At 41.1% G+C, this 25,524-nt stretch overlaps 1 protein-coding gene across 1 annotated transcript; it reads left to right on the top strand.

The window, feature by feature from the left end:
- Window positions 1-1,396: 1,396 nt before the first annotated feature.
- Window positions 1,397-22,893, top strand: MYO3B (myosin IIIB). Its single transcript, XM_088841503.1, has 9 exons — window positions 1,397-1,483; window positions 2,435-2,551; window positions 3,049-3,153; window positions 6,894-6,977; window positions 7,798-8,000; window positions 13,053-13,151; window positions 13,470-13,584; window positions 21,731-21,857; window positions 22,637-22,893. Exons 1-9 carry the CDS (start codon window positions 1,397-1,399, stop codon window positions 22,891-22,893), a joined length of 1,194 nt encoding a protein of 397 aa, XP_088697629.1.
- The last annotated feature ends 2,631 nt before the right edge of the window (window positions 22,894-25,524 follow it).

Genomic DNA, 25,524 nt, shown 5'->3' on the forward strand with positions numbered 1-25,524 from the left:
CCATGGCATCTGGTCCCATCACTTCCTGGCAAATAGATGGGGTAACAGGGGAAACAGTGAGAGACTTTATTTTTGGGGGGCTCCAAAATGACTGCAGATGGTGACTACAGTCTTGAAATTAAAAGACGCTTGCTCTTTGGAAGAAAAGCTATGACCAATCCAGACGGCATACTAAAAAGCAGAGACGTTACTTGGCCAACAAAGGTCCGTCTAGTCAAAGCTATGGTTTTTCCAGTGGTCATGTATGCATGTGAGAGTTGGGCTCTAAAGAAAGCTGAGCACCAAAGAATTGATGCTTTTGAACTGTGGTGTTGGAGAAGACTCTTCAGAGTCCCTTGGACTGCAAGGAGATCCAACCAGTCTATCCTAAAGGAGATCAGTCCTGAATATTCACTGGAAGGACTGATGCTGAGGCTGAAACTCCAATCCTTTGGCCACTTGAAGCATACAACTGACTCATTTGAAAAGACCCTGATGCTGGGAAAGATTGAAGGCAGTAGAGAAGGGGACAATAGATGATAAGATGGTTGGATGGCATCGCCAACTCAATGGACATGAGTTTGAATAAACTCCAGGAGTTGGTGATGGACAGGGAAGCCTGGCGTGCTGCAGTCCGTGGGTCACAAAGAGTCGGACATGACTGAGTGACTGAACTGAACTGAGGAAAGTGGAGTGGGTCACAAAGGGATTTAAAACAAACAAGATAAAATATGAGCATTTCTTGATTCATTGGTATTTGCTATATTATACTCTAAAGTTTTCTGTGGCTTTAAAAATTCCTCAGAAAATGGGGAGTGGTGCTGGTGGAAGCAAGAGGGGACCTAAAGGGAAGTACCTTAATGAGAATTATATGTCTGATGCTGAACAGAAAATAATGTGAGGAAGTACTGTGGTTGCCATTTAAGAAAAGCAGATATGAGTATTATATGGGCCCATTTGGCAGTGCACCTCACCGCAGCGGAAGGTTTGAATGCTGGAGCACCCCTTTCCCCTGGAAGTTCTGCAGTGATGAGAGAGGGCTGGGGGCCTGGACTAGGCTTGATCTTCCTGTCCCTTCTCTGAAGTCTCTGAACGTGTTGTGTGATAAGACAGTGGCTGAATTGTTCTTGTGGCCTGTTCTGTTCTGTTCAGTCGCTCAGTCGTGTCCAACTCTTTGCGACCCCGTGGACTGTAGCCTACCAGGCATCTCCGTCCATGGGATTCTCCAGGCAAGAATACTGGAGTGGGTTACCATTTCATTCTCCAGGGGATCTTCCCAACCCAGGGATCGAACCCGGGTGTCCCGCATTGGAGGCAGACGCTTTAACCTCTGAGCCACCAGGGAAGCCCTAGTTTCTGCTATATTTTTTACTGCCTTAGTACTAATATTCTCTGGATAAACTCTAGGCATGAAAGGATGCACACCAAAAGACCCTATCATGTGGAAGATGCTGAAAAATACTGCCTTGAGGATGACTTGGTCAATATGGAGGTCCTGGATGAGGTACTAAATATTTAATAGGCAATTTTCACCAAAGACATTTGTTTCACATGACTGGTCTGATCTTTCTGCTGTAGACCATGTTCTTCTAAGGTCACTTGAAACTTTGTGTAGCCCTGGGGTGAAACTCAAGGATGTTTGGCTGCTGTGACTATGATCCCATGTTGTTCTGTGTTCATTTATAGTCCCCTAAATGTCCTAAATGATGAAAAGGATTTGGAGTTTTCCTGTGAAGGCTTTTTATATTGCACGCTTAAAAGATGTTTTTATATCAGCTGAAATTATTTTCTGTTTATAGAACAGTGCAATTTAACCCTTAAATTAAGACAGTTGTTTGTTCTTCATAAAGAAGAGCTTCATTTAGGGAAATAGTGAAGGTAATATAGCTTGAATTCCAAATTTGAAAATTGTGATACTCCCCATTTAAAATATGCATGTTTAATAGAGCTGTTAATTGCATTGGACCTGCTTCTGCTGTTTCTAGCTCTGGGGACCCTTAAATGCAATGTATGAATCACTAAAGTGTGATATAAAAAGTGTTCAATTCTACATTCCCACCACGCAAATTTTAAGTGTAATGCTTTGAGAAATGAAGTTACAATTTATCTGTACTTATTAATAGGAATGGCCTGTTAAATCGAATTCTAAATAGAACATTTGGATGGGGTCAAACAGTTTTTTCATAATAAAATTTTTGTCAGATATGTCTGTGTTTTTTAGCAAGTCCTAAATGGGCTGAATTCTTTTAAATAGCATATTCCTAATTTTTTCTTCGTTTAAGGTAAATATCTGCATTTAGGATCATTAGGGTCCTAATCAATAGGGTATGATTTAAATGGACTGTTTTACTCTTTTGGAGAAAACTATTCTTGTAAGCATACACTCGTTATTTTTAGGATCTCTCTCTTGACTGGAAATAATGTTTACTCTTGGTACTATTTATCCTCTTCTTAGGATACAATTATTCATCAGCTGCAGAAGCGTTATGTGGACTTACTTATTTACACATATGTTGGAGATATCTTAATTGCCTTAAACCCCTTCCAGAATCTCAGCATATACTCTCCACAGGTAAGGAATGTTTTATGAGCATGTGACTCCTTAACAGGAAATTTGAAATCTCAAGGAAAAATGAAAAGGGAGAAGTGAGAATAAAATACCATGGGTGGACGTACCCTAAACCGAAAATAATAGTGCAACAAAATTCATACATTTTGGGGTGACTTTTTAAGTTAAGATGTAACGATGGGAGCTAACATTTAATTAGTGTTTACTATATACTGGGTTTTGGGTTGCCTTGGATATTTCTCATGACCCTGCATGATGGGTACTATTAGTAACCCTATTTGGCAGATGAGGAGCCTTCACATAGTGAAGTTAGTGTCCTTGAACAAGCTATGGAGCCAGTAAATGAAGAACTGGGATTTGAAGTCAGGCCTGTAGAGTCCAGAGCCTCTGCTCAACAGCCTCCCTGGTACCACAATTCCCCTGAAAAGTGACAAAGCCTTGGTTTCATGGGCAAAGGGTACTGGGACATTAGAAGCGTTCTTTAAATTAATGTTTTTCAGTTTTCCAGACTGTATCATGGAGTGAAACGTGCCTCAAATCCCCCCCACATCTTTGCATCAGCAGATGCTGCTTACCAATGCATGGTTACTTTCAGCAAAGACCAGGTAAGAACTTAACTGTCCTTCCCCACCAAGTCCCACAGTAGGATGTTTTCTGTCTTCCTTTGCAGCTCTTGAGTTTTCCTAAAAACTTGCCTTTCTAGTTGCTGATACTGACTCAAGGAAATAGGCAATGAAATAGTAGCTCAGTGGGACAGGAGTAGTGATAAACTAGAGGAACAAGAGAATGTAGAAGCACTTTTCAAGAAATGTGAGATATCCTCCTCAAATGCGCTCATTTTCCCTGGTAAAATAAAATAGAGGAAGGTGAAATTTGCTTAGCCATGTCCAACTCTTTGCCACCCCATGGACTATAGAGTCCATGGAATTATCTAGGCCAGAATACTGGAGTAGGTAGCGTTTCCCTTCTCCAGGGGATCTTCCCAACCCAGGGATGGAACCCAGGTCTCCCACATTGCAGGCAGATTCTTTACCAGCTAAGCCACAAGGGAAGCCTAAGAACACTAGAGTGGGTAGCCTGTCCCTTTTCCAGCAGATTTTCCCGACCCAGATATTGAACTGGGGTCTCCTGCATTGCAGGCATGTTCTTTTCCAACTGAGCTATCAGGGAATCCCTAAAATATAATAAGATAATTCTTATATGAGAACATAGAGCTAACACAAAACTGATGACATGGTAATGACTGTAATAAAAACAAGATGGAGAATGACAGAAATAAAGTTCTTTCCTAGGAAGATTTCAGAAAGTTCATGGTCCAGTCCTTTTTGTATGAAATACTGCATACAGGCTGATAATGGTCACGTACCGCACTGTTTAGCTGCTGAGAAACTGTGATGAATGAGAAAAACTGCACAAATCTTAAACTCAATGCTATTAACACAAAGCTTACCCATACATTTTAATTGTCTGGACCTCCAGTGCACTGTGGTAGCATATCCAACCTTTGGCCCTTCCTTTACTTGTAATCGGAGAAGGATATGTATTTTTTCCCTTGTGTGTTTATTCTGTTTGAAATAGAAACAGTCTAATTTCATGAGAAATTTTTATGAGAGAAGCACAATGTATATATTTCCTGAGACCTGTGAAGTCCAGTTTTGGATTTGTTGAGGAACACTTGAAATTTTAATAGTGCAAATTATAAAATGGAATACATGGATTAACTGTGGGTTAGAAACTTGGCTTCTGCAAATTATTACCTTTCCCAGAGATTTGTGGGAGAAGAAAATGTCAGCCCACTCCAGTGTTCTTGCCTGGAGAATCCCAGAGATGGTGGAGCCTGGTGGGCTACCATCTATGGGGTCGCACAGAGTCGGACACGACTGAAGTGACTTAGCAGCAGCAGAGATTTGTGAAATGTCCACAGAATTCATAGACAGAAGTAAATGAAGGGAGATATATGTCTTTTTCAAGTTACAAAGTTATCACACTATGTTATCTTTTTTCTGACACCACTTCTGACACCAAATGTTGTGTCTCTACCAACACTAGCCAATTCTCCAATTCCCTGATGCCAACCAGATGTCTAACAATTCAGTTCCATTCAATTCTGATACTAACTATCCACATTTAGCACAGACCTCACAGGTTCAGGGGTCAGTCCACAAGACTACCTGTACTTCAACGCCAGTTGTGAATGGGGTGCCTAGGCTACCCACTCTTCTACCTGGCTGACTACAAATTTAGGGATTCCAACAATCCCCCTGAGGTTGATAATTCTCTAGAATGACTCACAGAACTCAGAAAAATACTTGTGTTTGCTGGGTTTTTATAAAGGACACAACTCAAAAACAGCCAAATGGAAGAGATGCTTAGGGCAAGATATAAGGGAGAAAATGGTGCAAAGGTTCCATGCATTTTCTAGGCACAGGTCCCTCCCTGGCCTGCAGCACATTCACACTGGAAGCTCTCTGAATCTCACTGTTTAAGAGTTTTTATCACTCAATCAGTCTCTAGCCCTTTTCTCCGCCCCAGAAGCTGGAATGGTAAGGCTGAAAGTTGCCTCCCCCTAAATCTTTTTTGGTCTTTTTTGGTGATCAGCCTCCATCCTGAAGCTATCTTGGGCTCCACCTTGAACCACTTGGTTAGCAGTTATATTTACTTGAAAGCGACTTGTTTGTGAATAACAAAGGATGCTCCACCACTTCTATCATTCAGTTCAGTTCAGTCACTCAGTCATGTCCGACTCTTTGCATCCCCATGAATCACAGCACGCCAGGCCTCCCTGTCCATCAACAACTCCCGGAGTTCACTCAAACTCATGTCCATCAAGTCGGTGATGCCTCCATCATTCTCTGTCATCCCCGTCTCCTCCTGCCCCCAACCCCTCCCAGCATCAGAGTCTTTTCCAGTGAGTCAACTCGTCGCATGAGGTGGCCAAAGTATTGGAGTTTCAGCTTTAGCATCAGTCCTTCCAATGAACACCCAGGATTGATCTCCTTTAGAATGGACTGGTTGGATCTCCTTGCAGTCCAAGGGACTCTCAAGAGTCTTCTCCAGCACCACAGTTCAAAAGCATCAATTCTTTGGCGATCAGCTTTCTTCACAGTCCAACTCTCACATCCATACATGACCACGGGAAAAACCATAGCCTTGACTAGACGGACCTTTGTTGGCAAAGTAATGTCTCTGCCTTTTAATATGCTATTCCAAAAGTTTAAGAGTTCAGAGTCAGGAACCAGAGGCAAAGACCCAATATATGTTTTTTATTATACCACACCCACTAATCTCCTTTATATATAAAGAGCTCCTAGAAAAAACTGATAGAAAGACCAATATTAAAAAAAGGAAGGCAAAGAATATAGACTGGATACAAAAAAGGAAAATATGAATGACATTAAACTTATGAAAAGATGCCCAATCTCACTCATAATAAAAGTGCAAATTAAAACTGTACTGAAAGCTGAGCGACAAAGAATTGATGCTTTTGAACTGTGGTGTTGGAGACAACTCTTGAGAGTCCCTTGGACTGCAAGGAGATCCAACCAGTCTATCCTAAAGGAGATCAGTCCTGGGTGTTCATTGGAAGGACTGATGTTGAAGCTGAAACTTCAATCCTTTGGCCACCTGATGCGAAGAACTGACTCATTTGAAAAGACCCTGATGTTGGGAAAGATTGAGGGCAGGAGGAGAAGGGGATGACAGAGGATGAGATGGTTGGATGGCATCACCGACTCGATGGACATGGGTTTGGGTGGACTCCGGGAGTTGGTGATGGACAGGGAGGCCTGGCGTGCTACAGTTCATGGGGTCACAAAGAGTCAGACACGACTGAGCGACTGAACTGAACTGAGATACAGTGTTTTGCCTATCAGAATAGCAGAAATCCAACATACCCAGTTGGTGATGCTGCAGAATAGGCACTTTCATTACAGTCCTTAGGAAAGCAATTTGGTATTAACTATCAAACTTAAGAATGTGTTTACCTTTTGGTCCAACAACTCTATTTCTGGGAATTTATTCTACAAATGAACCTGCATAAATATAATGACCTATCCATAGGGCTGTTCATTGCATATTGTTTGTAGTAACATAGGGAAAAACTCAAGTATCCATTCTGACTGGTTAAATAGACTATGGGACATCTGTACAAAGGAGCCACAAATGAATAAAAAGGTTAAAGAAGCTCTCAATGTACTGAAATAAAAAGATTCCTAAGATGTATTATTGCTCAGTGAAGAGTTAATGTGAACGGTGGTGGATGGATGTTATATGAAAACCATAGCTGAACACACAGGATGTTTACTGTGCTATGCATTCTTCACTGACACTTCATTTTCTGTATCAGTGCATTGTCATCAGTGGAGAAAGTGGCTCTGGGAAGACGGAAAGTGCCCACCTGATCGTTCAGCATTTGACTTTCTTGGGAAAGGTAATGATGGCCTGCTTTCTGTACTGTAGCTTGAAGTCCCTTCAGAGTAATTGCATATTTCTAAAATGATGGAAATACTGGATTTTATTAGAGGGTACATAGAAACATTCCATCTTTATTATGTTCGCCTCCTGATTGCTAGACCTTATAAGATGTCAGCATGTCCTCCTCCTTTCATGTAGTGAAGAAAATAATGCCAGCACGAATTTACTAGATTTGGCAATTTATTTTTCTTGTTCTTAGTATAATACAAACAGTTAGTCATTAAGTAGTAAAAGTGGTTAAACACTAGGAGCAGGATCGGGGGAGTCACTAAGGTGATTAAAGGATTGGAAAGTAGAAACCTTTGAGCAAAAGTTGAGGGAAATAGAAATTTTTAGCTTGGTGAAATGGACATTGAAGATATGGCTGTAAAAATAGCCTAGCAATTACTTATAAGCAGTGTATTATGAGACTAAGAACAAATTTAAGTGTTTTTTACAGAGGAGGTTTATTGAATATTGTAATGAATAACTTGAGAAAAGTGATGTAATCTCTCTATTTAAAATTATTTCTAAACTCTAGGCATTTTGTCTGTCAAGGATTTTAAGAGAAGCGTGGCAGGGCGTAAAAACTGACCTAACCTAGCCTTATCTGATACTTGTGCACCTGGGGTGATGCTTATCTGAGAAAACAGTGCTGGTGGTTGATGTTAACTTCCCAAATGGGAGTTTTTCCCAAAAAGATAAATGTGATTTTTGTGGACTGGGATGGGTGTGTGGCAGCTCTACTGGAGTAATGCTTCTGGAGACTCCACTGGACTGTTCTCTGTTTGGCACAGGCAGATAATCAGACCTTGAGAGAAAAAATTCTGCAAGTCAACTCTCTGGTGGAAGCCTTTGGAAATGCGTGCACTGCCATCAATGACAATTCCAGCCGTTTTGGAAAATATCTGGAAATGATGTTTACACCAACTGGAGCTGTGATGGGAGCAAGAATCTCTGAATATCTCCTCGAAAAATCCAGAGTTATAAAACAGGCCGCGTAGGTGCCCTATTTTCTCACTCTGGTTTTATGCTGCAGTGTAGACAGGAGGCTTTGGGAATTTTTATGGCTACATTCCATTCTTTGTTCTTAGTATACCTGCCCCCATTCCTACCCTCAGCCTCCCCAAAGGCAAGAAACTATCTAAGGAAAGGATAAATGGTGATTTCTAATCTAAAAGACGTTTACAAGCACAGTAGAAAGGGCTGGATGGGATTACTTTGGGATAGGTATGCACATTCCCTGGAGTTGGTTATACCAGGTAGAATTTAACAATATGCAGTTACTTTTATAAATTACTAGTTCCCTTAAAATTGAGCTTGTCTATTAAGAAAAAAACAAAACCACTGAGAATATTCCACATGTTAATTTTCCCCTAGTTTGAGAGAGGAAAAAGTTATTTTGTTTTAAGGAGAGCAGTATAGGAACTTGCCTGGCAGTCTGGTGGTTAGGATTCTGGCTCTTGCTGCTGGGGGTTCAATTCCTGGTTGAGGAACTGAGATTCCACAAGCTGCATGGTGCAGCAAAAAAAAAAAAAAAAATAGCAGCATAGCAGTGGTCAATAGCATGAACTGCTCTTGGTTCAAGGCTGTCTCTGACATTTACTGTGTGACCTTGGGTATGTCACTGATAACTTATGGAGAACGATGTCAGATTCATGATCGCCAAAGAAGATTTAGCCCTCATAGCTCAGTTGGTAAAGAATCTACCTGCAATGCAGGTCGAGACCCCCGTTCGATTCCTGGGTCAGGAAGATCTGCTAGAGAAGGGATAGGCTACCCACTCCAGTATTCTGGCTTGGAGAATTCCAGGGACTATACAGTCTATGGGGTTGCAAAGAATCAGACATGACTGAGTAACTTTCACTTTCAGGGACCAGTCTTGATCACGCGGAGCTTTCGTGTGGCAGAAATTTTATTGCAGTGAAAAAGGACAAAGAAAGCTTCTGACATAGACATCAGAAGGGGGACAGAGAGTGACCCACTCACTAGTCTTATTAAGTCCTTATATACTTTTACCAGACCCACTCCCACAACATACATCTTAAGATAACAAGATTAGTCAGAAGATTCTTGTAAAGAAGGAGAGACATGTCCTCCTGCAATGCAAGATACATTGTTCTTATATAATCATTAGTACAGACCTTAAGGAAAAACAACTTTGAGCAAGATGAGTTGTTTTGTTGTGTAATCATTAGCTCTGGGCTTAAAGAAAGTTAGTCTTAAAGATTGTTGTCATAATAACTTAGAGTTTAAGAAAAAAAAGTCTTATGTGATTAAGACAAAGCAATACAGAAAAAAGGTTTATTCCTTTCTCCTCCTCAAGGGCCCCTGACTCCTTATCAAGTTACCTAAGAATTAACACTCTCATCACCTAACCTCTCTGAGCCTCATCTGTGAAATGAAGATGCTCCTAGAGCCTACCTCATGTTTGCCATGAAAATTAGTGAGTTTGTTTATGTAAAAGAACTTTTAAAAGTGCCTGGATTGGTACATATTATCAAAGAGTTAGCCTCTCTTCCTATTATTATTACTGTTAGAGGACATCAGACTTCCTCAGGAGCATGGCTCCATTTATGCATTTACTATCTATTGAATTCCTCCTGCATGCCAGTGTTCTGCTCTCTGTTGGGGTTGCAAGAGTAAACAAAATAGACAAGGTCCTAGTATTCTTGGAGCTTGGAGTGGATGGGGAATGAGAGAGGGACAGGTGCGGGAAGGGTCACAGGCATTAAGCAAAAAAAAAAAAAAGCTTAACACATAACAATTGTGGTAGATACCAGGAAGGAATGTAAGGCACTCGGAAAGTAAAACAGGTGAAAGGGCAATAGCCTAGCCTAGGAGGAGAGGATTTCCTGTGTGAGAGACATTTAATCTGAGCCCTGAGGATCACTAGCAGCCAACAAAAGAGATGGGATGGGGCTAGGAGTGGAGGGGTGGGGGAAGAGAGGAGCAAAGACAAGACTGAGGCCAGATCATGCAGGGCTTTGGAGCCAGGTTGAGGAACCTTATTCTAAAGACAATTCTTCTGAGCCTTATTCTAAAGGTAAAAAGAAGCCATTTAATGTTTTCAAGATGGGGAGTCACAAAACCCAACTTGCATTTTGTTATGATGAGATAATGGCTCTGGCTTCAGTGGAGCAAATGGATTGGAGAAGATGCAAGAAATACTGTTACACTGAGGCCACTAGGAGGCTGTTTTCAAATCAACCTGAGAGAGAATGTTAGCCTGAACTGAGATGGTAGCAGTGGAGATGGGGAAGCAGGGGAGCTGATGAACCTGAGAGGCTGTGCAAGTAGAACCCACAGGACTTGTTTTAGGTTCAGAACCCCAGCATCTTCTTTTATCAGATACCTGCAGTTCCCTCACAAAACAGGGACTGACTTGAAAGTTAAACAAATGCATGAAAGGATAGAATCAGTCATTTTTAGCTTCCCTGTGGTGTCTTGATTAATTTTTATGAGGTGCCCTGCTTCTTTCTTTCTAAATTAGGGTTATTTTAAAGTTTAGGAAACTACCTCTGACAAAATGGAAATTGTAGTTTTCTGTGTTCAAATGTAAAGTGGTCTTTTACAAGGAAAATGTAAGGAGGGTTCTAATCACAGCTCTGTCACTTATTAATAGAACTATCCTTATAGCTTACTTTCCTCATATGCAAAAGAAGACATAATAAAGCCAACCTCTTGTGGTTCAGATGGTTAAGAATCCACCTTCAATACAGGAGACCCAAGTTCAATCTCTGGGTCTGGAAGATCCCTGGAGAAGGAAATGGCTACCTGCCCCAGTATTCTTGTCTAGAAAATTCCATAGACAGAGGAACCTGGTGGGTTATAGTCCATGGGGTTGCAAAGAGTCAGACATGACTGAGTGGCTAATGCTTTCACTTTCAAAGCAAACCTCATAGGGCTGTTATGAGAATTAAATGAGATGATATGTAATTTTTTCCAAATATAGAATAATTGGTACCTAATGGGAGGGACTGGGGGCAGGAGGAGAAGGCGACAACAGAGGATCAGATGGCTGGATGGCATCACCGACTCAATGCACATGAGTTTGGGTGAACTCCAGGAGTTGGTGATGGACAGGGAGGCCTGGCATGCTGCGATTCATGGGGTCACAAAGAGTTGGACATGACTGAGCAACTGAACTGAATAACCCATAACTTATTATTGCTGTTAATTTTAGTCAATATGATAGCACTGAATAGACTGAAGACATTGGATGAGAAGAAGGTGGGACTTGTGTAAGTCCTGGTTGTCTGATCTTTCTGGTTCTGCTCTCCTCTGGCATATAGGAAGATTCTCTCACCAAGTCCTCCTAATTGGTCTCCTTGCATCCATCTTAACTTCTTACAATCTAGTCTCACATTTACATTTTCAAACACTTCAAAGGATTCTATTTGCATAATCAACAAAATCTTCATTATAGCCTGATAAGACCTGTGTGGGCTGGCCCTGCCCACCTGTCCACTGGCTTCTCATCAGCAGACTTTTGGTCCCCACGTGGATATCATGCTCAGAGCCTTTGTGTACGTGCTGCTCCATTTCCTTGAAATGCTTTCCCTCTTCTCCTTGTAGCTCCTTCCACTCCCTTCTCACACTTTAAAGTTTGATTTTCATGTTATTTCCTTTGAGAGTCCTTCCCTTGACTGGGTACAAGTGACCCTCATCCACGAATGTTGTTCGTCTCAGCCCTTTGATTGTTTCTTTCAAAGTCCTTATCACCAGTTTTCATACTGATTCATCTCTGTCCATCACTAGAAGGAAGCTCCAGAGAGCAGGAATCCTCTCTCCCATATCCCTGGCATCTGGTGCAGTGCCTGCCATACTTGGCACGCAGGAAGTTTATTAGTTAAGTGAACAAATGGGTGAGGAATGGCTGGTAGAGATAAAAATGTACCAGGTGAGCTTGGACAGAATAATCAAGTAGAGGAAGGCTAGAATATCCAGGAGAAACTGAAGAAAAGAGTGGGGCCCATGTCACAGACAGGGACAAGGAGTAGAAGGAAGATAAGATTTCTTTCCGCAGAGCTATGTTGGCCAAGGTGAGGATTTGTGAAAATCCTAGGGCATCAACAGAAGAGACTGACCTCCAAAGGAAAGTAAGGATAGAGAGAAGGACTTTTCAAATTATCTTCGTTGAAAGACTAGGTTTTTTTTTTTAATAGTTCATGATAAATTGTGATTTTATTTTTGTAAAATATAAATGTATTACCAGAAAAATCATCATACTCTCAGATATCATAGAAATACCACTTACTGTAAAATGTCTGGACACAGAATTTCCAGTTTCTGGTCTCATCATAAGCTGACTGCAGTCCACAGACCACAGTCCAGCAGCACCCACCCTGGCCAGAGTGACCTAAAAAAGGTACATTCCACGAGACTAGGTAGACTGATGCATGCCATTTTTGGATTGTATTTGAAAGAACACAAGTTTGAGACAGTGGAGACCTTAGTTCTGGGACCAGTTCCCTTCCCTAACTTACTGTACTACTGGTGAGCTGCTTCTTGTCTTGAGCTTCAGTGAAGTAGGGAGTTTGGGTGATCTTTGTAAGCTGGATATCACTGTCTCTGATGCAACGTGGGCTTCAAACAAGATGTGTGACACAGATGCACAGTTATTTGGTCTGGAATAGAAAGAGCTCTAAAGGTAAGTAACCTGAGCTGTCACCTCCTATAAATGTTCCATTCTCTGAAATCTTCTGTATAAACATAATGTGTTTAATAGTGTGACACTGTGGAAATGGCTATCCTATCCTGTCCCTAGTACTATCCTGTTTTTGGGATGTGACATATTGTACTGTGTGCTCAGTGGTGTCTGACTCTTTACCACCCTACGGACTGTAGCCTGCAAAGCTCCTCCATCCGTGGGATTTTCCAGGCAAGAATACTGGAGTATTCTGCCATTTCCTTCTCCAGGAATATAGCATATTAATTGCCTATGAACGTAAATTGGCTACAGAATAATATTTTGCATGGAAGGGAAAAGCCATCGAGTAGAGAAGCCCAGAATGATTATTAACAATGTCCCTTCCCTACTTTTTTCCAGAGGAGAGAAAAATTTTCACATATTTTACTATATTTATGCTGGTCTTTATCACCAAAAGAAACTTTCTGAGTTCCGACTTCCTGAGGAAAAGCCTCCTAGGTAAGTGTCAGGGGTTTTAGTTGTTAATTTGTAGTGAATATACAACTAGCAAAACTTGGAAATGGAGCTGTTCTCCTAACTGGATACACGTGCCAAAATGCCCACATGAGATGGCAGGAAATTTATTTCCCTTTGCATTTTCTAGGAAGTTTAAAAACTCAATTGCAGCCATTTTACTTAGCCATGCACACCATTATTTCATCACAGTATTAGACTTTAAGAAAATGCTCTTACAAAGAAGGAGCCCAATGATACCCTGGTATTTGGGATGCCATTTGCCAAGTCAGTACTCATTCTGTGTGGTCATACTCCATGTAGGTACATAGCTGATGAAACTGGAAGGGTGATGCATGACATAACTTCCAAGGAGTCTTACAGAAGACAGTTTGAAGCAATTCAGCATTGCTTCAGGATTATAGGATTCACTGACAAGGTAAGTGATTGCCAGGACAAAAAGAAACGCAACTGTTCATATTCTTGGGTCAATGAGAATGAAGACCTGAAAGTTCCAACTTGGGGCAGTACCCTTGCTTTTCAAATGCCATGCTGGTCATGTTATAAGGTCTTGCTACTTAAAAGTGTGACCCAAGGACCAGAAACATTGTCATCACCTAAGGGCTTCCCTGGTGGCTCAGAGGTTAAAGCGTCTGCCTCCAATGCAGGAGACCTGGGTTCGATCCCTGGGTCGGGAAGATCCCCTGGAGAAGGAAATGGTAACCCACTCCAGTATTCTTGCCTGGAGAATCCCATGGATGGAGAAGCCTGGTAGGCTACAGTCCACGGGGTCGCAAAGAGTTGGACACGACTGAGCGACGGAACGGAACGGAAGAGCTTGTTAGAAATGCAGATCCTCAGGTCTAACCAAGAACAGCTAAAACAAAATCTGCATTTTAGAAAGATCCGAGGGGAACATTAAAGTAGAAGTACTAAAAATAAAAATTTTAAAAATGATGTAGAAGTACTTTTGTAAATCCCAAATACCTGTGAATTGTTACCTCTGTCATCAATTCACTCCAGCTTTGATAACAAACACCAAACAACACTGACCTTTTCTGAGTTGGGGTTTTTCCAAACATTAGAGTGAATTGTCTAATAGGAGTATAAGAATATGAAGGTTACCCCCAAGCCACAGGAATATATTTGTGTCAGTAGTTGCTTGTGCCTCAGACAAATTAAACCTTTTCAACTTTCTTGCAGTCACTTTCTTCTCCATGGTGCAGAATTGCAATTATTAGCTATAGTTCTAAGTATTATATTGCCTTTATCATACTAGATACAGGCCGTCTCTATTAAATATATACTGGGGGTGACAGAAAATATTTATTACCCTAGGCTCAAATAATACTCTGTGATACATTTGTGTCATAGTTTCTGGGCTTTTTGCCATCAAATTTGTAAAATATACAGATTCTTTTGCCTTTCCAACAAAGAAGGTGAATGATTAGGAGATAGGTGAAAATGTTTAAATCTTCAGGGATTAGATTACAAGACACTTGAGTTAGCTTGGGACAGCCACTCTGGATAAAAGATTGCTTTTGTAATCCAAGGAGTTTGGCCAGCCCTTTCCTCCCCAGCTTTGTTGATTTTAGTTATAATAATACATTTCTTCTTTCTAGCTAGCTGTTAAATTTCTCTGTCAAGCCTCCCACAGACTTTAAACTGACAGCGGAAAATCCCAAAGGTCAGATACAAATAGAAATATATTTCCCTTGGCTTCTTAGAGGAGAGCAATTAAACAGGTTCCAGCATTATTAAAGGACCTTTATGGTTGTTAATTTATAGAGCTGGTTGTTATCAAAGATGCGTCACCAGAAGAGTCAAAGCTTGGCAGTAGAGCCATTTAAAGTCACCTAGCTCATGCTGAAGTGTTAAGGGCATACTTTCTTAAAAGGGCACAGGAACAATAGAGAAGTCAGTCATAGGGTTCATAATATTTTGCTTCTAATAAGTACAACAGTGGTTGTAGAATACTGTGGAAAGATTGATGCCAATTCTAAAAGGAAAGGCTATTATATCAGCGCTGTCCTAATGGTAGAAATAATAATAAAACTGATGATATTTTAAGATAAGAAAATTAAAAACAAAAGAAACTAAGTATGCTAAGTATATATCCTTGAAGTAAGCCATCCCTAACTCCTATGGGAATAAAATCTAGTAGAAATGAATGAATGATTGCATGAACAGATATGAAAATAAAGAAACACAAAAGGTAGTAAATATTTTTAGTTTATGTCTGGTCTGGACTGTTAAATGAATAATCAGACTGTGATTATATGTATGTGTGTGTATATTCATTATCTCCCATGTTAATTCATGCTGAAAATAAACACAGTTTATGTCAACAGTCCTGGAAATGGCAGGAAGAGGTTGGATCTTTCTTATCCTGATTTTTTTCATTGTATCTTTGTCTGTGTCTCTATTGACAACCTATTTTGCTGAATTAACTCAATTTACTTTTATGTTTGTAAACTCAAAGTAGTTTGACTAAATTCAGAAAGACTTAATTGACTGTAGTCAGGAAGCAGATGCTAATTAACTGATGTAACAGAACTTTCTCTTAAGTTTTTCTTAGGGATATTTCTAGACAGAGCTTGATTGAACTCATCAATTTAATAAAAATTATGGTCTCTATCCTTTCTTACAGTGTCACTAATTCCCTGCAGGAAGCCCTTCAAATTTTCCCAAACCCTTAGAGCAAAAAGTATCTGAAAGAACCCTTGAACCTAGGTTTATTGTAGAAACTTCACTGGTAGAAAGAGTCTTCCAGTGACAATGAAATCCCTGTGGGCAGTTGGGGGTGGGGTGGGTTATACCTAAAACCCAATAATGAAGATAAGTGCTTTTCTACTCTTATTTTTTGATTAAACCATACTATTTTTGTTTAATATTATGCTTGTCTTACTGGTATATGAATTACCATAACATATTAAATAAATTGAGTTTTAGGTATGTTTATGTTTTAAAGTACATGAAGACTTTTCTGGCAGGTTATCTGTGATGGTCAAGATTGGACATTTATTGCAGATCCCTTGATGAAGAGTTTAGGGAGAAGCCTTTGAGATTAGGGAATATTTTTTTCCCTTTCTTCAAAACAGATCATGAATTGGGAGAATACTGCTGAGGATAGACTCAGTTCAGTTCAGTTCAGTCGCTCAGTCATGTCCGACTCTTTGCGACCCCATGAATCACAGCACGCCAGACCTCCCTGTCCATCACCAGCTCCCGGAGTTCACCAAAACTCATGTCCATCGAGTCGGTGATGACATCCAGCCATTTCATTCTCTGTCATCCCCTTTTCCTCCTGCCCCCAATCCTTCCCATCATCAGAGTCTTTTCCAGTGAGTCAACTCGTTGCATGAGGTGGCCAAAGTATTGGAGTTTCAGCTTTAGCATCAGTCCTTCCCAGGAACACCCAGGATTGATCTCCTTTAGAATAGACTGGTTGGATCTCCTTGCAGTCCAAGGGACTCTCAAGAGTCTTCTCCAGCACCACAGTTCAAAAGCATCAATTCTTCAGCGATCAGCCTTCTTCACAGTCCAACTCTCACATCCTAGAGGGGTACATATTAAAGTGTTAATTGAGGGTGTTGAAGATTTCCAGTGCCTTAATGACAGACAATAAGACTTATGATTGACTTTTTATTTAAAAAAAAAACCTCTTTATTGATGTATGATTGACATGCAAAACAAAAAAATTTTTTGAACCAACCATTGACTTTAAAGTTATGAATGTTGTGGGCCTCTGAAAAGGAAACTGAGTAAAGAGCCTGTAAGGAAGAATGCCTGTTAGCTGGGCCTAATGCAGTGCTTTGCACAAAAAAAAAACCAACTGGTAAAAACTAAAGACATAAAAAAGAAGTAAAGTAAAGAGAGACTGAAAGGGTGAGTAAATTCCTAGAGAGATACCGAGATATAACTACAACGAGACGCCTGTGAAGCCAACCAGGGGCAGTTTTCTTGAATTAGCTCCAGGCTAACAGAGATAACTACAATGGTGTGATCACTCACCTAGAGCCAGACATCCTGGAATGCAAAGTCAAGTGGGCATTAGGAAGCATCACTACGAACAAAACTGGTGGAGGTGATGGAATTCCAGTTGAGCTATTTCAAATCCTAAAAGATGATGCTGTGAAAGTGCTGCAATCAATAGGGCAGCAAATCTAGAAAATTCAGCAGTGGCCATAGGACTGGAAAAGATCAGTTTTTATTCCAATCCCAAAGAAAGGCAATGCCAAAGAATGCTCAAATTACCACACAGTTGCATTCATCTCACACGCTAGTAAAGTAATGCTCAAAATTCTCCAAGCCAGGCTTCAACAGTACGTGAACTGTGAACTTCCAGATGTTCAAGCTGGATTTAGAAAAGGCAGTGGAACCAGAGATCAAATTGCCAACATCCGTTGGATCACTGAAAAAGCAAGAGAGTTCCAGAAAAACATCTGCTTTATTGACTACACCAAAGTCTTTGACTATGTGGATCACAATAAACTGTGGAAAATTCTGAAAGAGATGGGAATACCAGATCACCTAACCTGCCTCTTGAGAAATCTGTATGCAGGTCAGGAAGCAATCGTTAGAACTGGACATGGAACAACAGACTGGTTCCAAATCAGGGAAGGAGTACGACAAGGCCGTATATTGTCACCCTGCTTATTTAACTTATCTGCAGAGTATATCATGAGAAACGCTGGGCTGGATGAAGCACAAGCTGGAATCAAGATTGCACAAAGGTCCGTCTAGTCAAGGCTATGGTTTTTCCAGTAGTCATGTATGGATATGAGAGTTGGACTATAAAGAAAGCTGAGCGCTCAAGAATTGATGCTTTGAACTGTGGTGTTGGAGAAGACTCTTGAGAGTCCCCTGGACAGCAAGGCAATCCAACGAGTCCATCCTAAAGGAAATCAGTCCTGAATATTCATTGGAAGGACTGATGTGATGCTGAAGCTGAAACTCCAATCCTTTGGTCACGTGATGCAAAGAACCGACTTTTTGGAAAAGACCCTGATGCTGGGAAAGATTGGAGACGAGATGAGAAGGGGATGACAGAGGATGAGATGGTTGGATGGCAGCATCGGCATGATGGACATGAGTTTAAGTAGGCTCCAGGAGTTGGTGATGGACGGGGATGACTAGCGTGCTGCTGTCCATGGAGTTGCAAAGAGTCAGACATGACTGAGCGACTGAACTGAACAGAGAAAAGAAGGATTCTTCTCAACTGTCCACTTAGCCTCATCTTTACAGAGAGAATATCTGCCTTAGTGGAAGAAGTGTCTTCTGAGAAAAAGAAAAAGAAGCCAAGGTCATACGTCCTGCATGGGGCTTTGGTAGAGAAGACTTTCCCACTTGTGCTGATTGGTGGTGAAACCAAATTCATACTCATCAGCAGTGAACTGGGAAACCTAATTGAAGGAATTGTTGGTCTTCTTGCTAACTGTTCCTATCCTGAGTGAGGTGACTCCATTTTATGATATAGAAAGTTGGAAATTGCTAAGAAATAAAGAGTAGATAGCCTATCAATCCTAAAGGAAATCAACCCTGAATACTCATTGGAAGGACTGATGCTGAAGCTAAATCTCCAATACTTTGGCCACCTGATGTGAAGAGCTGACTTATTGGAAAAGACCCTGATGCTGGGAAAGGTTGAAGGCAAAAGGAGAATGGCGCAGCGGAGGATGAGATGGTTAGATTGAATCACTGACTCAATGGACATGAGTTAGCTCAAACTCTGGGAGACAGTGAAGGACAGGGAAGCCTGGGATGCTGCAGTCCGTGGAGTCCCAAAGAGTTGGACATGACTAAGCAACTGAACAACAATGAATGGCAAGCAGACAGCAAGGTTCTTTAGGAAAGGCAGGAATACCAGGAAAGCCTCCCTAGCTGGAGATGAGGCAAGAGGAAATGAGCAAGGTGAGGAAGGTGAAAAGTTCTTCCTAGGCTGGCTATGAAGAGAAGAGAAGATACACTGGATTACATATTGGGGAGGGAGGAGTAATTACACAGGTGGACATATCACTGATTGAATTCTACCATTAGATGAATAATGTTTTGACCTAAATACAGGAATGGATGTAGGTTCCCAGGCCAGAAGGGAAGAACTAATTGGCCCAACAGTGGGACTGAAGGGTCAAGGGGAATAGGCTGGAAACAGCACAGGCAGCACTATAAGGCTAATACCTCCATAAGGAGACCCAATCTGCTTTTAACTTCGGTCTTTTACACAGTGCATGAACCCAAAGTCTTTGCTGAAATATATAGGTAGTTTTCCTCTTTGAAAGAGGAAATCTCTGAGCGTTGTGCTGAAAAGAATATTGCCAAAGACACACAGGGTGAGATGCTGGTCTCAAGGGTGTGTTCCTTGTCATTTCCTTTGTGGATGATCATCCTAGTGGTGAAATGCCTGGATGCCTTATTTTGGGAGGTTTCATAGCTTGTATACTTATACATGGTGTGTGTATGGGTGTTTTAATTAGAGGAAGTGTTGAGAGTTTTAGATAAGATCTTGAGATAACTATGTATAGAAATAATAGATATATAACTCACTGCTGTGGAGTCTCTGTTTTACTCTCTGGGATCTGCTTCTGTGGGGAGTCTCTGGATGTATTCTGCAAGCCTCATGCTGTATTGATCAAAGTAATGAGGTTCTGTCATGTTAAATCCATGCTAGTCCCAGAAAACCCATTTGGTAGGTGTTCTCCTTAGCCACTCTTAAGTTGTGTGATTAAAACAGTGATTCTTAAAGTCAGAAACATGACATCTTGCCTTTGATTTAGGAGTTTGAAGCACAGTGTTTTTCTATAGTGGAAGCCTAGTTTAAAATCCTCATTTGTCTTTGTAGCATTATCAGGTATCCAGCAGATGTCACTATTACAGTCCGTGTTCAGTTTTTTGGCTTTACTGAGCAGTGTTTGCAGAAAGGCTCAATTCAGAGGCAATGCTTTATCAATGGTCTAATGACAGTTTCTATTAGTTTGCTGCTATGTATAGTACTAAATCAAGTGCCCAGCCTGAGTATTTTTTGTCAAAGTACTTTATCTATAAGCATAAGATGCAGGGATTTCTTGGCTATATATTTCATTTCTCACCTATAGGAAATGCAAATATTTAAACAAATAATTGTATTTTATTTTATTTTTTACCATTAATTATACTTATGTATTCCACTTTAAATATAAAAATAGGACTTAGATCATCACACATCATTTCTATTCTTACCAAATGTGTGGAGTTTTCTTCCCCATACTAACCAGTTCTCCTACAGTTCAGTTCAATTACGACACTGCCTACCTCAAGTTAGCTTCAAATTATACAAGTTAGGGGCTTACTCCCACAGGACTGCCCCAACTTCAGATACCAGTTGCAACTCCCATGTTTTCCTATTTCTAATGGACAGGCTGTAAATAGAGAGTTCCCAAGACCCTCCTCTTCAAGTTCAATAATTTGCTAGAAGGATTCACAGAACTCAGGAAAGCAGTTCACTTAATATTCCTGGTCTATTTTAAAGGATGGAACTGAGGAACAGACAAGTGGAAGAGATTTATAGGCCAAGGTATTAGAAGAGGAGGCACCACCTCCTCTTTTTACCTTCATGTGTTTGCCAGCCCAGAAGTTCTCCAAACCTGGTCAATTAGGGGTTTTAGTGGAGGCTCTGTTACCTAGGCATGACTGATCAAGTCATTGCCTATTGATGATTGACTCGATCTCTGTGCCCTCCTCAAAGTCTGGAGTCCAGCTAAGATTTCCAACCCTTAAATCACATTGTTGGTTCCTCTGACAACCAGCACACCCATCCCCCAAGAGTCTTCTCCTTAGCACAAACTTAGATGTGGATGAAGGGGGCTTATCGTGACGAACAAAGGACACCCTTCTCAGCTCTACCACTCAAAAAGTCCTAGAGTTTTAGAAACTCTTGTGCCAGAAATGGGTATGAGGACCAGACGTTTATTTCTTATTGTAGTAAAGCATGACAGGTAATTTCTAGTGAGTCTTTCAAAGTGCTTTGACCTCATTCATAACTATATACTCTATAATTTAACTTCAGATGTTCTAGTGAAACGTCAATGAATGCCCTCCAACTATTTCATATAAGCTATATTAAAGACGTTAAGGAATATCTCTACTCTTGTCTTGAAGAAAGACCCATACTTGAATTTGGGAGCTGTATCAGCTAGGGTTAAAGGCTAAAAGTGTCCTAAAGAACAAAGATCAGTTCTCTCTAATGTAAGCATTCCAAGGCAAGAGGTTCAGACTGTAGAACATCTCTATTCCATCCAGTCATTGGTCTCAGGCATTCTAATCAGTGGCATGATTGAAAGTGGGTTGTTGGGAGTTCGATTCAGCAGTAATGGAAAAAAAAGGCCTGAAGGAGGCATGCTCCCTTCTATAAGGAAAGTCCAGAAATGACCCACCTCATTCTGCCTGTTCCTTTGTTAAGAATTTAGTTACATGGCCTAACTGCAAGGAAGGCTTGGACATTTGTTTGTATGCCCAGGACAGTGGGGTGGAGATGGATGTGGGTGGACTAGTGGTTTCTACCACAGTGCTGCTAAGTTTATTGGTTTGATTCTTGATGTCCTTTTCAGGAGGTGCACTCAGCGTACAGGATATTAGCTGGGATTTTGAATATTGGAAACATTGAGTTTGCAGCTATTTCCTCTCAGCATCAAACTGATAAAAGTGAGGTGCCCAATGCAGAAGCCTTGGAAAATGGTAATTATCTGATTCCTGTGCATTGTGTTGCCAAAGTACATGTTTCTTTTACTTGGGTAATTTTTCAAGACTCAAGGATATAATGTCCTGGTCCTTAACTGGCTCTGGGTGTTTTCACTAACCAGTATTTCCCAGAGAATATCTTGTAGAACATCAGCGTTCATTTCATAAGTGGCAAGTATGTAGATGTTCTTCTGAAAAGTCCATGGCAGGTAACTTTGGGCAGTGATTCTCACCAGTGGCTGCTTTTCAAAATCATCTACAAATTTTTGAAAAAACTATGAGAGGTTGGACCTCACTCTGAATTCACTGAATCAGCATCTGGAGGGGATAACACATGCACCTATATATTTTTAAATTTCCACAAGTAATAATAGTGGTACAAGGAATAAGATTCCTGAGTTAGAAAAAAAACCCTTATTTAAATAAACACCTCGTGTGTTAAACTGTAATACTTAACTATGCTAATGTGCTTTGTGATTTTCTGAGAGCAGACTATACTCTCCAGTAATTGCTCCAACTAATTTGGTCAAAGACCACCTCCTTCCATATTTTTTTCATCTAACACATGTAAAGAGCTTTCAGAATAGTTTGTGAGGCACTGCATCAGTCTAGGTGTTTCTTGGGGTTCAGGGCCCCACGTGTTTATCCTTGGCTCTAAAGTTCTGAAGATACAGCGTGGCACATGGCTGATGTTGAATGAATGCTGGCTAACTGTCTGGCTGACTGGACAGATGGATGTCTACCTTCTCCAACATTATCCTCACCCTCTCTTCTAGCTGCCTCGGTTCTCTGCATCAGCCCTGAAGAGCTCCAGGAAGCTCTCACCTCACACTGCGTGGTCACCCGGGGCGAGACCATCATCCGCGCCAACACTGTGGACAGGGCCTCGGATGTCAGAGATGCCATGTCCAAAGCCCTGTATGGGAGGCTTTTCAGCTGGATCGTAAATCGCATCAATACACTCCTGCAGCCAGACAAAAACATATGGCAAGTGCCCCTGACGAGCAGAGACCTTGAGGAGAGCTATCACTGACCCCAGTGTCTCCTGGAATTTCCAAGAGGAAGCATTTGGTCTCCTCTTGGGTTTTCTTTAATGAAGATCGCAGGGCATATCCTCTAAAAGATGGTGTATTTACATCTGAGAGGCTCATGTTACAGAGCCACTGCGGTATGGTATTTAAAAGAGCAAGCTTAGCTGGGAGCTGGGCAAACTGGGTTTGCATCCAGACTCCACAGCTTCATCTGTGCACATCCTAAGTTATAGTTTCCTCATCTATAAAATGAGAATAATATCCTCCTCCTACTGCTGTTTTTAGAATCAACTGAGACATTTCATGAGAAATGTTAAAGCACAGAAATCTCACAATATTGCTACTTCTACAGCTTTATCTGTGCTAAGCATTAGTGTTTTCTAGATTGTGGAGGAACTGACAGTATCAAATTCTAGAGTCTTCCTCCAACTAAGCCTTGTGGGTGAGAAAGTAGAAGAATAAATGAACAGCAGTTCCAGCCCCTTTAAACAGGGTGGCTCCTCTTTAATCTCTCTATAGATGGAGCTTCTGAGGAAAATTTGAAATTTTGCTGCTTAGAATAAGAGAAGTTGGAAGTACTGTTGAAAGACTCAGGAAACCAATTGTTTAACACACAGACTGTTTCTTTCTGAAAGGTGGCGGGATACCGCTTTCCCTGAGTAGCTACATGTGTTGATAAAAATGTAGGCAGGAATATTCTCACTGCCCTGAAACTGCTGTTTCCTTCTCTAAAAGGTTTTATTCTTCTCTCTCATGCAGTACTGCAGATGATGGTATGAATGTGGGGATCTTGGACATTTTTGGATTCGAAAACTTTCAGAGAAATTCATTTGAGCAGCTCTGCATAAACATCGCCAATGAGCAAATTCAATACTATTTCAATCAGCATGTTTTTGCTCTCGAGCAGGTAACAGTGAACTCTGAAGGCACTGGACCTGGTGGGGAACATGCCTGCAGACTGCCCAGAGTTCGAAGCAGAAACCTCCTTAGTGAGGTTAACAGGTCAAAGACTCCAAAGAAAAACCACTGATGAGGCAGTCCTGTCAAAATAACTCGACAATCTAAATGTAGTTTGATAAAAAGAGGTCTCGATTTCTGTGGAAAGGTACATTTCCTCCCTTGAGCGAAGCTGGTGAAAAGCCAATTATTTAAATGCTGTTTCCAAACTGATTCATATGCATTGCCCAAAATGCTACATTCTCTTCTGCTTTATTTAACTAAAAATATCTGTGATCAAGTCCAAAATGATACAGGATGATCTGGAACTCGGGATAAGGTTCTTGGTTTCCTTAACTCACTGACCATGTGAATCCCCTATCTCCTGCATATTAGACCCCACCAGAAGTGGATGGGTATCTTCAGAGAGGAGTAAGATACATTCTTGGTTTTCTTCAAATGGAAATCTTCCCCCCATGAGTCTAATAACAAATAAAACAGGATGTAAAGCTAGTGGACCCGAAGTCTGGGGCCCTTATCCTCCACCCCAACCCGAACCTCAACCCCAAGACTCTCCTGTATGAAGAGAGAGTATACAGTTGTAAAAACTAAACATTCTGACCAAACTCCTTGTTTTAATGCAAGAACAAGGGACACATTAAACTGCTACGTTAGACAAAGTCATGGACTAAAAACACCAGTATTGGTTTTATCATGGAAACTGGACAAATCCACAATGCACTCCTCCCCCACCCATCTTGTCCAAAAGTAGACCTTGTTTCAATCCAGTTTACTTCCATTTATTTTCCCAGGAAATCTGGAGTTCTTTTTAGTCTTTTTTTAGTTCAAGATAATTCCTTTGCAGAAGACAGAAATCTGCTTTCCTCCTGGTTTCAACCATACTTGTCACCAGAATAAAATATTTTCAGCTTCCCTTCCTTTCTACATCAGCTTCTCAATTTGAGTTACCAAGTCCATGTCTGAGAGACAGAGAGCCAAGGTTCTCTTGTCACCCTTACCACCTGCCATAGGCTCCCTGTAGGTCAGTCTTAAATCCTGAGCTTCAACAGTGCTGGATGCAGAAAAGCCTTGTTCTACTCACATAAAACACACCCTATTCAGTGTTGCCAGACAGAGAAAGTGCATGCAGCCTGCTGGTACCTAGGCCAGTATTGGGCTGGAGTGATTCATGATCCATTTCATTCCAGATGGAGTATCAGAACGAGGGCATTGACGCCACACTCGTGGAGTATGAGGACAATCGCCCCCTCTTGGATATGTTCCTCCAGAAACCCCTGGGACTGCTTGCACTTTTGGATGAGGAAAGTCGGTTTCCTCAGGCAACGGACCAGACCCTAGTTGGTAGGTACCTTTTAGAAAAGGCATACATATGTGCAGAAGAGAGCTTGGCTACTTGGCTCATATCATCAAATGGTTTATGGAATCCTTCCTGTGTATTTTGGCTACCTGGTAATTGTGAAAATAGAGACTCTGCTTTTAATAAATTGAAATATTCAGAACACATCCTGGCAGGATTTGTGTGTTAAAGCAAACCCATCACCATCTCTCAAACTCTCCTCACTTTCCTGTTTCTGTAAAGCGAAATACCTTTACCCTACGTCAGTGTCATTTTTACACCTTCTGTTCCCCTTATTTTCCATGACCAGCACTTGATACCCTCCTTTTACATGCCCTTC

This window comes from Moschus berezovskii, chromosome 2 (assembly GCF_049115385.1).
Source record: "Moschus berezovskii isolate FMDL1 chromosome 2, NW_MosBer_1.0, whole genome shotgun sequence".
In the NCBI taxonomy this organism is placed as follows: domain Eukaryota; kingdom Metazoa; phylum Chordata; class Mammalia; order Artiodactyla; family Moschidae; genus Moschus; species Moschus berezovskii.

Bases quoted from the DNA above. Each gene is read 5' to 3' on its own strand.
- MYO3B (XM_088841503.1), top strand. From the start codon at position 1,397: ATGCACACCAAAAGACCCTATCATGTGGAAGATGCTGAAAAATACTGC. The intron at 8,001-13,052 runs GTAGGTGCCCTA...ACTTTTTTCCAG, and splicing joins AGAGTTATAAAACAGGCCGC to AGGAGAGAAAAATTTTCACA. The intron at 13,585-21,730 runs GTAAGTGATTGC...TGTCCTTTTCAG, and splicing joins TTATAGGATTCACTGACAAG to GAGGTGCACTCAGCGTACAG.